The sequence below is a fragment of the Chaetura pelagica genome, unplaced genomic scaffold, assembly GCF_000747805.2.
Source record: "Chaetura pelagica isolate M959 unplaced genomic scaffold, ChaPel_1.0 scaffold757, whole genome shotgun sequence".
In the NCBI taxonomy this organism is placed as follows: Eukaryota; Metazoa; Chordata; class Aves; order Apodiformes; family Apodidae; genus Chaetura; species Chaetura pelagica.
In genome coordinates, this window is record NW_009970727.1 from 345,694 (window position 1) to 360,541 (window position 14,848).

The following is a 14,848-nucleotide window of genomic DNA, read 5'->3' on the forward strand; positions in this document are numbered from 1 at the left end:
CCCCCCGAAGACTTGCTTCCTAACGGCTCGGCTGCCTCTCCGAACGCCCCGGCGCTGCGGCTCCGGCCGGCGAGCGGGATCTCAAGGGGGTGATTTTCCAGGCAGTCCCGGTTGTAATAATCCCTCCGTGCCAGGGGCCTGGGCGGACGCGGATCATCAGGCAGCGGGTGGAATAACCAGGCGGGTATTACAGGGGAAACTCAGCGCTCGGTGTAAGCAAGGAGCAGCCCTGCCAGAGCCGCTGAGAGAAACAGGATTTGGCTGGGCTAGCGCAGCAGGAGAGGGGAATCTGCCTTAGATTCTTTTTTTCTCTTCTTTTTTTTTTTATGGGAAGCAGATTGCTACTTCCAGCCATGAGACAGAGCAGGGAAAGCCACAGCCCGACGGCTGATCTTGGCTCCCAGCACTGTGGAGGTGCCATCATCACCCTCGTGACTCCCGGGACAGCCGGCTTGGCACAGCGCAGGAGCTGGGACATCCCCCATCAGCCCAGGGGTGTGAGCAAGCCCGTGGATTGCTCAGCCTCAAAGCATCCCTGCACTGACCTTCACCCATGCCGGGAAGTTGCTGCGTCCCCGGGGAGCTGGGGCAGCAGGCCACCACCACTGTGGGAAGGAGAATCTCCAGGTCCACACCTAACACCTCACCTCCAAGCTCCAGCACCAGGGCAGGCACAGCCCAGACCTTGTCCCCCCTGTCCTCCCTAACTTGGAGTCACCAGGATGAGCAAACCTCTCCCTGCAGTGAGCCCGGGGTGTTCGGAGCCCAAGGCGCTGCACATCCTTGTCTCTGATCTTATCTCAGGTTTTAACTCCCGATTAGAAACAACAGCAAAAACATTTGTGCTGCTTTTTTTTTTTTTATCACCCTTTTCAATTCCAAAACCAACAGAAACAAACCAAGGAGGTTGGTGAGGGAGGCTTGGAGCTGCCAACAGAAGCAGGGAAGCAATCATCACCAAGAGCAGCTTCATGTCTGCTGCTTTTGGGGTCAGGGGAAGCGTAAAATCCATCCCTGAGCACTCACTTTTTGCTGCTGCAGCTGAGGTAGAGCAAACCTTTCACTTCAAGTCCACAGGCACATCCATGCATGTCCTCCTGCCTTCAGTATTTCCAGGCAAGCTCTGGGATTCAACTTACTCAGATCACCTGCAAGAGCTTCAACCACCCAGGGCCTGGCAGCAACACTTCTCACACCAGCATAACCCCAGCCACAGTTATACACCCTGATGGGTGGCAAGGGCCACCCATACCCTGCCCAACCCCCTCTGCTCCCACCATGCTCTGCCTGGACTTTACCAAGACAGGACAGAGAAAAGAGACTAAAATCTACCGAGGATGAGAGGAGAAACCAAATCCAGATCTGCAAGGGAGCTCCAGCTCAATATGCCAGGCTGGGTTTTGAGGCTCTGGGGTTATTTTAGGAATACCTGGAATAGCCTCAACACCAAAGGGTAATTGCCCCTTGGGGGTGGCAGAAGGCTGGCAGCACGTGGCGTGCAGGTAAGTGGGCACCAGCATACCTGTGTGGAGGACAACCAGCCCCTCACGTTGAGCTGCAAGCAAAGGAAAGGAGGAATCCACCCCATGTGTGCTTAACCTGACATGCATCCTTGTTAGCGCAGCACACCCTGGCGGGGAGGCACTAATTGCATGTAATTGGGCTGTGGGTTGCTAAGAAGTTGAAGGGGAGCTGGCAGGGAGGGGCTCAGAGCAGAGGTACCAGCTGCCTGGCAGCACCTTGGGGTGAGCCCCTGCCCCTGACTGCTCCCTGGGGAGGACCCCCTGGGGGACACGTCTTCTCCATGGGCACCGGGTGCTGGCATGGTGTCCTGGTCATGCTGATGGAATGCCCAGGGATCAGAGGGACACCTTTGCTGCCCTGCTAACCCAAACAGCCGCTGCTGCCGTGGGGACAGTGGGGCAGGATGGCAGCGGTGGCGGGAAGCACGGGAAGGAGGAGGGGGAGCAGGGACAGACGGTGCTGCGAGTTCAAATGGAAAAACCTAGCGCGGCGAGAGCTGAGACGGACGGGCTGCTGGCTGCTTGGGTTGGGTTTTTTTTTTTCCTGGAGTGGGAACGCAGAAGGGCTGGTATTGATCTGTCTTCATTACCCATTTCACTCAAGTTTCAAATCAACAAAATACACTTTTCCGCTCCGCTGCCCTCCCCGCCACAGCAGACAAAAGAAAAGCAATTTCCCGCAGTTTGCTCCAAACTCCTCTCCCCTTCCCTCAGCTCCCTTCAGCCCCTCTCCCATTTCAGAGGCTTTTTAACCTCAGCAAGTTGCTCCTGTTAGAGGCTGGGAGACCCCCAGCTCTGGGGGCTGGGCTGGGGGAGGGACCCTGGAAGAGGCACTCTGGGATTCAGTGGTGCCTTCAAGCCAGAAATGGCCCAACCCCAGAAATATGGGGCTCAGATTCCCCACTGCCTATCCAAGCGTGCTCCAGCATCTCTTGCCATGGGCTTTACTGGACCCCAGCAGCATCTCCCCATCCCAGAGGAATCCTGCTGCAGCAGAAGTCCCCAAATGCAACACTTTGTTGGCATCCACCAAGTTTCTAATAGTTCTAAAGTTGCAAAGCAATGAAAACATTTTTAAATGTTTCAGAGTGGGGTTTTTCAGCTTTTTGTTTTTTTAAAAAGTGGCTGTAACTGGAACATCAACTCCATGCTCTCCATGAACACCTCCAGGCATCTGGGGGTGGACAGGCTTCATACTCCAAAAAAAACCCCAGAAGATCCCCACTGAGCCCAGCAGCACCTTGTTTGTTTTTAAGTGGCTGTCATTAATATTTCTGCTGGCTTGGTGCCCCAGAAGTGTCCTGTGCCCATCAGCAAGGTGACAGGGAGCTGCTTGCTACAAAAGCAAACGTGGGGAATTTGCAGCACCCCTGGGTGCTGGGACCCTCCTACTCACTTTACATGGGACTGGGAGCCAGAAGCCACTGAAACAGCTTCTCCCCAAAATACCAAACAACGTGGAAATCCAGCCCAGATCCAGGCCAGCATCCCAAGTTCCAAACACTGCCATGAACCCTCTGCTCTGCCTGTGCTTCCCCCTCCATCCCCAGCCAGGGGTGACCCAGCCTTCCTCCTCCTCCAGCCGTCCTGGCCAGTCTCATCCACACCGCTCCACGTTAGATAAACTTCCTTTCAAAGGAGTCTGCTTAATCCTCTATCTCCCCTCAGTCAGATCCCACTCCAGCTGCCAGCCGGGCTGGCGGGGCCGGGGCGGGGGGAGGAAGAGGCCGGTCGCTGCTGAGTTATGAGCTATTTCTGACTCACGTCTACAACTTTCACAAGTCCTTTTGCAACACAAAAAGGGAGGAGGGGAGAGGAAGGCAGATCCAGTTCACTCCAGCAAAGCCGCCGGCCAGATGGGCAGGGAGGGGAGGGGAGAGAAAGCAGCAGAGAAGGGGGGAATGGGATGGGCAAGGGAGTGAAGAACGAATGGATCACAGCTGGGAAGCAGCAAGGGATGGGCAGGGGAAGAAGTGCAGGCAGGGGAAGAAGTGCAGGCAGGGGAAGAAGTGCGGGCAGGGACACACACCCACGGAGGGGAGTAAGGCGCCGGTTACCGGAATCTGACTTCACCCTCGCTGCCTTTGTCCTTCGCAGACATTTTCCATGCAGTGATTGCATTTCCTTCCTGCGAGCACCACTGGAAAAAGCTGCCTGTTTGTGCTGCAGGAGCCCTGACTAATTCCTGCTCCTCGTACCCGGCTGCTGCTTCCCAACCTGGTGGGATGGTCGGGGGGAATTTGGGCTCCCCCGAACCCACCCTGGTACCAGCAGCACTGGGATGGCACTTGCTGAGGTTTGGCTGTGCCCTGGGCATGAGGAGAGGAACCAAAGATTGCCCATCCCAGCCCCGCTCAGCCTGGCATAGGCAGGACCTCCAGCTCTGAGAGTGCTTGTGCTAATTACTTTCCTTTGTTAATTAAACCCACGTGGCTCTAATAAGGTAACCTGCTGTTCTCCGATAAATTTAATTAGCCTGAAGGGAAAGCCCCTCCACACAGCTATTTAAATTGTCACTTTCCATCGCTTGGGCTTTGCTTCTTTCTGCCTCCCCCTCTTCAAATTCACATTCCTTTTCTGTCCCTTTTCTCCCTATTTTCTGCCCCTTTCCTGTGGAGAAGGAGGGAGCAAAGGGGAGGTTCCCCCTCTCCAATGGGAACAGGATGCCACCTAAGGGTGCTGCATCCACCCAAAGCCCCATTTTCCTGCCAGTGCCACAAAACCCCATCCCAGAGGAGCCTTTCTCCTGACCCATGCTGAAGGACCTGCCGTGGCACTGGCCCCAGGGGACTGCCCCTTACCTAGCCCCGTGTGCCTCTCACAGCACCCAGCATCACTCCTGGAGTGCTCTGACCCTGGGAAATGCTGTCCCAAGGTCTGGTGGCACATGGTGACCCTCACTGTGCTGTTCCTTACCCGATCTGGAGCCAGCCCTTCCTCCCATCACCCTTTCCCACCACGTCAGCACACAATGGGGATCACAACCGCTTCTCCACCCCCCAAAAAACCCCTGAGAATCTCTGCAAGTTTCCTGGGGATTTAACTCTTTGTGGCCTCCATCCAAAGATGGAGTGAGGTGTGTTTGCTCGGGCACCCTCCATGGCACCAGTTTGCAGCCCAGCCCTTCCCAAAAAGGGGGTGATGGGGGAGGACAGACACACATCCTTGGGGCTCACCTGCACTGCTGGCTGCTTGCCCTCATTGCTGCTGGGGGAGCTGAGCCCCGTGGCCTGCTGCAGCAGGAACTGGCGAGCCACCTGGAGAGCCTGCAAAAGAGACACAGCGGGGTGGGCAGGAGGAAGGCAGCCCCTCTTCTTCCTCCTCCCCCCCAGCTCCCGGGCACGGGGCCACCTGGGCTGGTCCTTCATAAGTTTGATTCACGGCGTGCGAGCAATGCAAGGGGAGGGCAGCACTCCCCAGTCCTTCCTCCTGCCACACCAGTATAACCAGTATATCCCATGACAGAGCACTACTCTTCCCTATCCCCCCAAAGCCACGGAGAGACACAGAGACCTGGGGACAATCCTGTCCTCTTCCAAAAACTCCTGTCCCATCTGCAGCAAGTCCCCAGGTCCAGCATCTTCTGTCTCTGGCAGGTTTCACAGGGGTCATCTCCAGCCTCCCCAGGCACCAGCCCTGGCAGACACACCCCCAGCAGCAGGCAGAAGGGCTGGCTCCCAGTTGATTTATCCCACCTTGCACAGAGACAACACTACATTCATGCTGCAGCTGACACCCCTTGTGTCTAAAGCTACCATGTATATTTCATTTTGTGTGATTGTTAAACTGGAGCACCAAAAAGTCCCAGCCACTGCCCAGATTCGGGTCAGGTCAAGTGCAGGATTACACCCTGGATTAAATGAAAACTCCATGAAAACATCCACATGGAGTTTAGGGTAATGCAGGAGAAGCTCAGAAACTCACACGGGTGGACCACAGTGCCTAGAAAGAGTTATGGGTTTCCTTGTTTGCAAGGATGAGGGTGTCTGGCTGACAAGTCACACAAAAGGCAAAAGAGGGAGAAACTAACATAACTTGATAAAAACCACTTGTGGAAACATGCAGGCACAAGCAACCAGGAGTGAGCTGTGCAGAGCAGCTGAAGAAACTAGGGGAAATTAAGGAAAATCCTGGGAAAAGACAGGGAGGACAGAGGAGAAAGCATGAGTGGGCAGAAGAGCCCAGGTGTGTGCAAGCCAAGAAAAGGAGTTTCATTCAGGAGCTGAGAAGCAGGAGAGGGAATAAAGGCCTAATAAAAACAACCCTGCTTCCTCGTATGCTCCTTAGTTTTGCTTTCAAGGGATTTTTAAATTTTTTTTTGGTACATTTGGGAACAACCAAGCCATTGTAGGTTTGCCTGCAGCACAGGCTTGCATTAGGGGTCAGGGCCCAGCCCAGCAGTGCTGGGTTCCCCCAGCTGTCATCGCCCTGGCCGTAAATCCCTGCCCCGGCTTCCAGGAGGTGGCCACGTGCCCCCAGAAAGGGCTACTTGTTAATTCTCTGCATTTCCAGCTATAAAGAAGAAAGCCCCCAGCCCCCCTGCCCTGCCTCCTCCATCCCTCCCCCGGCCAAATCTGCTTCCACAGCAGAGCAGCATCACCCACAGTGTGGATGCACCTTAACATGCTGCCCCAGGCCATCTCCTGAGCCTCTGCAAACCATGGAGCACCCACAGCACCCTCACACGGGAGCATCCACAAAGACTCATTACCTGCATTTTCATCAAAAAGTCCCATTTCGTGCCCCTCTCTGCAGGGGTTATTCAGGAAGAGCAATGCAACAGATCTAAAGCAAAGGATGTCAGAGCTGTGCCACATTTTTGGGGGGATAAATCCATCTGACCTGCTCCTTGCCCGTGGACAAGCATTAGAAGTGCACTTGCAAAATGGTAATTTTAAAGTTGCTGCTGAATCTGTAGGCTGCAAGCTGAGAGTTCAGCAGACACAGCCTTATTTATTTTATTAAAGAAATAATCATTAAAATTTCCTAGCAAGGGACCCAAACCCAAAAGCTGTGCCCCAGGCCCAGAGCCAGCACCCTCTGCACTGTGTTTGTCACCTCATGTATGAACCAAACACAATTCTGAGAAAGTCAAAAGCCAGAAGTTAGAAAAGCTGACACGATCCTGACATTCTGCTCCTGTGACAAATCACCAGGGCTGCACCCAGAATTTTTCCACAGAATTCCCTTGATTGGAAAAGACCTTCCAGCTCATCGAGTCCAACCATTAACCCAGCACTGACCAGTCCTTCACTAAACCATATCCCTCAGCACTATGTCTCTTAAATCCCCCCAGGGATGGTGACTCCACCACTGCTCTGAGCAGCCTGTTCTAATCCCTGACAAACTTTTCAGTGAAGAAATTCTTCCTAACATCCATTCTAAAGCAGGGTGCACTCAGGAGTCAACACAGCCCATAGTGTCCAGCACAGGCACACCCAAAACTGCCCCATGCCCATCACCTCATCCCTGGCCAGGTGGTGGGAATGCTCCAGAACTGCACAACCACTAAGATGCAACCTCACTTTATACAAATGATTAAAAAAAATGAAATCCTTGAGGATGAACGTGGCAATGTGCTGGGAATCCCTGATGGTATAAACCCGTGGTCCAACTCCCAGAGCTGCCACATGCTTCTCAAAGATCTCCAGAGGGCCCTTCCAACCCCAACCGTTCCATGACTCTATGATTCTCTCCAGGCATGTTACTCCCTGTTATTAACAGGAATAGATGTGCATTGATAATGTGAACACAAAAGCCATGTGACAGTTATGACAGCTCTAAGGTCTGATATTTTAATTACTTTTTGAAAGGAAAACAGTAATTCCAGTTAAAAGCCAAGGGTGGGGGAAGTCAATCAACAGCTGCTCAGCACCAGCGTGTGGCAGATCCAAGGCACTCACCCCAGGATGGGTGTTGGACTTAACAGCCATCTGCTCAAGCTTTACCTGTTTTTCCATGTGTTCACTTGACAGAAGTCTACATGGATTTGGGTTCTCCACATGCACCACATGAAATTCCTCTGGTGTTTGCCCAGACCATCTCAGAGAGGTGACCTGGCAGTGCAGGTCCCTGCCACAGCCTTAATAAAAATCAGTGCAGCAGGAAGGAAAAATACAGCAAAGAGGGGAGAAAGAAGAGAGGTGATGCCAGAACCCAGGCAAAGTGTTGGGCAGAACTTCTCCCAGAATCTCTCTTTCTAAAGCCAAATTCTGGCTGCCCCACAGGTGTCACCAAGTCCCCAGGCCCAGCTGGCTCAGCCCCACTGCCGGCCGCCCACCCCGCGCTGCCTCTCAGGGGGGAATTTAATTCACTCCCTGCTGGCTCTCTCACTTTGTTGTGCTCTGAAGCACGAAATTACAAGATTTACAGGGAAAAAAAAAAAAAAAATGACATGGCCTTACAATTGCACACAGGGGCCTCCCTGCCAGCGCCCCAGAGCTGCTCCCTCCCTCCCCACCACCCAGCACTGATTTCCACTAAAGCCCCAAGTTCAGCCCAGCCTGCAAACAAGGATGCTCTGGCTGGCAGTGCCTGGCTGCAAACCTGTTGCACGACTGCACTAGGCAAGTGGAGCCCTGAGAATTGAACTTCAGGATGCAGAACCCAGGATTATATGCATTTGTTACCCCAAAGGATGGGGAGACCAGCCCAGATGCTGGGGGGATAAAGGCTTTCCGCAGGGGTAAGTAAGGAGGATGTCACCCACAGCCTCTCCTTAGGGCTGAGAAGGTGTGAAAGCAGAAGGAAGAAAGTCTCCTGGGTAGGAGTGGATGGGCTTCACCTCCTGGCGCTGTGAACTAGAGAAAAAATGATTTTTATTTTTTTTTTAAAAATAACTGCATCCTGCTGCATGGTGTTATTCAAGAGTCATTAGCATGTTACTCGTAATTAGGAACGAATGGGTTGTGTCAAATTCATCTTGCTTCTGGAAGGCTCCCTTTGATCAGCAAATTATCCCATTAAAAAGTTTGCAACGTCTCAGACACTGATGTCAAGAGCTGAAGCTGCTTTGCCCTCCCCAAGAGCAGCAGCACTTTTCAGGGCTGAGAAAGAGGATGGTGACCTGGACTTTGCTGGGGGGCGGCTCACGAGTACCCCAGGCTCCACAAAGACACATAAAACATCAATTCAGAGCTACACCCAAAGCCCTGCTAGAGCCATGCCTGGGGTAGGAAAGCTTTTAACCTGGTGGGATTTTGCTAATTTCATTATTTTGACTGCTTCCTTTTTTTTTTTTTTTAAAAATATTTATTTAAAATCAAACTGTAAAATCTCAGCCAAGGTTTCACCAGTTCCTTGGGCATTTTGTGCTATTCCCCCAACAAGGCAGCACTGCAGTTTGGTACAGAGTCCAGGGTAGAAATAAAACACAGCCTGCAGCTACTCTGTTTTTTTAACAATTATTTTAAAAAGCAAGCAAAAAAACTGCTAAGTACTGAGATGAGTTCTTAGCACAGTGGAGGAAAAGCCTCCCCAGGCTCAGCTCCCCTTGCCAGAACCTCTGTGTGCTCCTCACTGGGCTCCTAGAAGGTTTTGCACAGTAGTTGCTGCAGAAAGCTGAGCACTAAGAGATGCTGGAAGGAGTGTGCTGGGGTGTGGAGAGGGTCGAGGAATAAACCACGCCTGGGATCAATCCTAGGAGCAGCACACACGCTGCCAGGACCTGCTCCAAGCTGCTCCCATGGTTTTCCTACCATGGAATGGGGGTGCTGGGGTACCCACCCACAGGGATGCTCCCCTATACCAAGAGACACCAAATCCTTCCAGTTGCTGGAAAAACTGAGGCTGGATCCTCACCCTGACTTCAGGAAAAAGCCTCTCACCCTCCAGCAGGGCAGCAGCTCATTATCCCAGCATTCCCAGAGATTATGGTTAATTCTTCTCCCAAGGGCTCATTCTCCAGCTGGTGGGACTCCACACTGCTGCAGGTGATGGAGGTGTCCCAGGACAGCAGAAGGGCTGCCTTTTGGCTGCCTTTCCTGTGGCAAATCCCGCAAACTTCCCTTTCTCCTATGAGAAACACCAGGTCCCACCTGGCCAAGAGACAGAGGAGCCTGGGGAGAGGAGACAGTGGCTCCTACCCCATGCAGGGTGGCTGACTCACACTGCAGCCCTCACCTTAATCCCTCATGCCTGCCTGGCTCCCCCTTTCCCCACAAAATTGCCCAAGTGGAGCCTCTCCAAGGGCTCCCATTGCCTGGTCATATCAGGAAGAAACAGGTCAAGAGGTTCAACAAAGTTCGGTGAGGATGGAGACAGCCACGAGTCTTCCCAAAAGGACAACAAGCCTCAGCCTCCCCAAAATCCAACAGTGCAACGGAAAACCCTGCCCAGGGTATTTTTAAACTACCTCATTCTACCAGGTATTTCCTTTTATGAGGTTGTACTTTTTAATTACACCCGTCGGTGCCCGGATGCTCCGTGTGCCAGAGCCAAAAGCAGCGTGAGGGAGGAGCGGGATCGCCCAGCCCATGGGAACCACTGCCCAAATATAGCTGAGGGATTTTCCACCTGGCTGGGATCAAAGCTTTGCATGGGGTATTAACCTCCAATGAGTTAAGAGCCACCCTAAAAATGATCCTAAACCAACAATCTTGCAAGGAGGGGGGGAATCTACAAAGAGAGTCTGTATCTTCCCATTTGCCTCCGTTCCTTTTGGAGGGCAGAAAGAGGTTGGGAAGGGATGAAAAAAAATGTAAGGAAAAAAAGAAAAAGATTTTTTTACCCATACCTCATAAAAATGACATCGTCACATTCCAAAATTAGAGCTATTAAAACAACACACAGAAGGGTATTTTTAGATGGATATTAACGGTAAATGATGCCATATTGAGAAGCACTTCCACCCTGCCCAGCCCTGGTCTGGCTTAACCAGAACCAAATGGCTCAAAGAGATCAAAATTAACAAAAATGACACAATTATTCAGCAGCGAGGTAAAAAAAAAAAAAAAAAAAAAAGCCCTTTTTACAATCAAGTCTGTGCCTCTCTCTCAGCCCCAGCTGTTCTCCTTTTTGCTGCACACTCCAATGCTTCTGGACTTTATTCCTCCACTCTTGACTCTTCAATCCTTGCAGGCGAGGGGTTAAACCCATTTCCACTAAAGAACACAAGGAACAAGCTCCTGACAATCCCACCCCATGGAAAAAAAAAAAAAAAAGGGAAAAAAACAAGAGGGGGAAAAGAAAAGGGGGGAAAAAAACCCCTCCTGCATTTGCACTCAGTAAAATATGAAATATAAATCAAGGGACCTAATACAGAGATGAGTTTCACTTAAGTGCTCCAGTCTCATTTTTATCTTAAATGCCCTAATAATAGCAGATTACACAATATATTTGAGATGTGATCACGTGTTTTATGGAACGGTGTCTTTCCTGTGGCAGAGAAGTGCTTCTCCTCCCCCCATCCACACCCTTCTTCAACTATCAAAAAAGTCCCATTTACTTCTGGCTATTTTTTTTTCGTAAGTTATTAAACAAAAATAAGACTTAAGATTTCTTTGACGTGTATCTGCAATAAACTGCAGTATTTCTGGTAGGTTTTGGGGGTTTTTTTTGCATAGTAAAAAAACCCACTACAGCAACTGGATTTTGCAGATGGCTCCTTTTCCATGGGATTGCAAGTTGGGAAGAGCTACCGTGTGGCTGCTCAGGCTTCGGAATGATTCCCCAGAACATCCCTGCCCTGAACCCCACTGTGCTATATCCACACCACTCCTCTGCACCCCAAAACCACAGTGACCCTCATGATCCAGCCTCTTTACACCCCATGGATTTAAACCCCAGGTCTGGGATGAGACTTAGAGACCCAGGATGAGACTTGGAGACCTGGGATTTTTTGTAGGAATTCAGGGAAACCCTGAAGAGACCCAAACTATCAAAGATGACTCCCTGTTTGGTGCAGCAGCCCACCCAAGGGTCTCTCCTGCCCTCCTGCTGCTGTGGGGTGCACTCCTGCACCCCAACACCCAAACCTGAGCATCTCCCATCCTTCTTCCATCACAGTGATCCAACACCTTGTCACTCCTGATTCCTGCCCAACCTGAGGATTACGGGAATGGGGGGGTTGTCATGGTTTTAGGCAATAACTGGGTGACAGATGCTGTCATCCCCCAAAACTACATTCCCAGGGGAAGATAAAAACGGGAATCAGGGAGAGAGACTTCAAGGTTGGAAAAAAACCCTAGAATACGTTAAGTGAAATAATAAATAGTAATAGTAAGAATGATGGTGGTGAATTCCATGCAGATACACAGAAATATATAAATATGGAACTCGTGCTCCTCAGCTGGTGGGGTCCCAGAAGGGTTCTGGTTACAGGGAATTCTTACCCTGGTTCTCTGAAACCAGGACAGGGGGGGTTGGTGTGGTGAGGGGCTGGTCCCCACGTTACAAGCTCATTAATGCAGGGAGGTGGGGGGGCCCTTTGGAGCCAGGCAGGGGGGCAGCAGCACTGGAGGTCTCACCAGGTTCCCACGGCAACAGTGGCGGGAGCCCCCGGCCCGGGAGCCCTCCCATGCCCCCGCCGACCTCTCCCCTCCGCCAACCCCCGCACAATTGCCGGCGCGCGCTATTCAAGCTTTTCAGCCCAATCCCACCATTGAAATCCAGGGATTTAATCTGAACGCCATCCCCTGGGATGGGAGGGAGAGGGATAGAGAGGGAGGGAGAGGGAGCTGGATGGTCCAGACCTGTCAAGGGAGGGAAATGCCCTTTTTCCACCCCATCCCACTCTCCTTCCAGGCTCTCTGGACCATGGGATGCTCTGAAGTTGCAGGGATCAGGGCAGTCAGACCCATCTGGTGCAGCTGAGGATGGTGACAGAAAGCCCTGCTCTGCTTGGCACTGTGGTTGGCAACCCCTGTCCTGCAGAGCTGGGCTGGTGCAACTGGACACTGAATCCTCTTGCTCTGGGAATCCCCCAGAAGCCAAAAAACAGCCCAGGAGCTCCCTGAGCACCCTGCGATACATCCATCTCCCTTCAAGCTCCCATCTGGGGCACTCACCTCTGGGCACCATTCCAGAAGTGGAGCTGGCAGGGTTTTCCCCTTTCAAAAAGGTGAAAGCCTCAGACTGGGGGTCCCAAAGAAGGTCAAAACCAGCTCATTTCACCAAAAGGTGCAAAACCAGCCAAAAACGAGGGCAGAGCACGTGCCCCTGGGGAGCTGCATTGCTCAAGCAAACCCCTATGGACATGGAGCTTCAACTCACTGCTGGCCCAACGTGGAGTGGTTGATGGGTTCCCACCCCTCCAGGCTTCTTAAAGGTTTCTCATGGATTTCATATAGTTAAGGACAAGGACTGAGCACTGACATTTTGGGAGCTGAGGCAGAGCCAGGAGAGAGGAGCTGCCAGACGGGAACAGCCCAGTGGTCCAGGAACCTGCCTGTGACACCAGGCGAGGGCTGGATGCTCCTGGAGATGGTGCAAAACCACCATAAAGCACCTAATTGTGCTAAACTCTATATATGGGGACATTTATTCCTGACCCCAGCTGGTGCTCAGCCTGTTCCCTGAAGCATGAAGATTGATAGTCCTCGGGATGTTGGCTCTTTCCCCCCCCCCAAGGTGCTGTCATTGCAGATGTCATTTGTTTTTGAAAGTTTACCAAACCCTCTGCCTTAAAAATTCCATGTGCCGGTGAGTTTCCCAAGGTAATTACACTGGGAATGCAAAAGAAGAAATACAAAAGGGTGAAATTAACCATGGGCCGTGCCTTGGGCAGGGCAGGATTTACCGGCTGAGCTCAGGGAGCAGAATCCACAGGGATGAGCCAACAGCAGCAACTGCAAAAACCCTTTGCCCCTTATTTTCTGCAGGAGATAAACCCATTTTCACAACCACGCTGCCCACCCTCCAATCTGCACCCTTTTGGCTGTGCAAGAAGCAGCCATCTCCCATTCCCTCTTGGATCCAGCTGCCTGGTGGTGAAATTGGGAGCTGTTCCCGGCACGGGGAGGGGAGGGAGCAGCAGCTCCTCGGGCAGGGGTGACTCGCAGCAGCATTACACGCATGATTACCCTTCAGATCAGGGGAACAGGGGCTTAACTGCGTGAGAAACGGCTGTTATTCAGGTAATGGATTTACAGCACTCACTACTAAAGTATCAGACACAGCAATTTTTTACAGCTTTCACGCTGGAATTTATGGCTCAGGGAGGCGATCTCCATACGAGGCAGGGATCGTTGCCTTATTTAGTATCCGAGGAGGAAAATTTATGTTTTCTCCCAAGTTTGTTTTGAAGGGTAACCTGCAGGCAGGCACGCAGGTCCCTCCTCCCCACAGCCACCCCCGGGTGCAGAGTGCAAGGGGAGCTGTGTGCTGTGCTGCCCCTGTGCACGGGCTCCCCGAGGTGCACATACATGTGCTCAAGGACAGATCTGCTGCACACACATGTCACAGTCACACGTTTTTGGCCACACATAGGAGGTTAATTCCTCAGTTTAAGGCACAAGGAGCCCCAGAGACCATCTCTGGTCATCCACTGGGTGACCAAACACAGACTGGGAGAAAACCTGCTCCTTATTTTACAGTCAACAGGTCTCTGCTCTCACAGCCCTCCTTCTCTTCCTGCACTGCTTTCCCCCACTAATGGAGGACAGAGCAGGCAGACCCCCTGGGGCACCAGCCCACAAGCTGCATGGATGGATGGGCTCTGTCTCCCAGGGATATGCATCTCAAAGGATGCCACCTGCTTTTTGGGGCAGCACCTGCACCCCACCTTCAACAAGGACAACCAAGTCCGGTGCAACCCATCTCCTGCACCAGCCCTGGGGATGGCAGGCACGTGAAATTACACGTTCACCACCCCGCTCTCCAAACCCAAATCCTCAAAGGACCCCAATCCCGGGCTGCCTTGTGGCAGGCAGGTGTCAGAGAGAGAAGCAGGACATCCCTCCTACCTGCTGCTGTTGGAAGTGCAGGAGCTCCACGGGGCTCATCTCGCCGTTGGTCTCCCCGCTGGCGGCTCCTTCGCGCCCGCCGCCCCCTCCTCCGCCGCCCGCGCCGCCCCCGCCGCCATCGGGCTGGTTGCTGAGGCTGCTGACCCCGTTCTGGCCAGAGGGAGTGGAGCGTATCGTCTCCGAGGCAGATTCAACCATCATGACTTGCTAGCAGGACCTGAGGAAGAGGAGAGAGAGAAGAGGTTGAGAAGAGAAGCTTAAAATCCCTGGGCTGGCATCCCCACCTCCTGCCCTCATCCTGCCTCGGCTCCGATCCCCGGGAGGTCTGAAAGGAGATGCAGGGATGAGGATTTCAAATCCTGGGAAGTTTTAGCTGGGTTCAACTTGCTCCAAAAAAATAAAAATGCAGCTCAGCCTGAGCTG

The 14,848-nt window shown here is 52.5% G+C and overlaps 1 protein-coding gene across 4 annotated transcripts in view; it reads right to left on the reverse strand.

Moving 5' to 3' along the window:
- FOXP4 (forkhead box P4) overlaps nt 1–14,632 on the reverse strand; it is a 37,357-nt gene extending 22,725 nt beyond the window's left edge. For 3 of the 4 annotated variants that reach the window (XM_010007072.1, XM_010007073.1, XM_010007070.1), the window contains exons 1-2: nt 14,426–14,626; nt 4,700–4,789 (exon numbers count right to left, since the gene is read on the reverse strand). In XM_010007072.1, the coding sequence (XP_010005374.1) occupies nt 4,700–4,789; nt 14,426–14,626 (291 nt within the window). Of the gene's footprint in view, nt 1–4,699; nt 4,790–14,425 lie in introns of all 4 variants that reach the window. The other variant, XM_010007071.1, reaches the window with a different exon arrangement.
- Nucleotides 14,633–14,848: the final 216 nt, after the last annotated feature.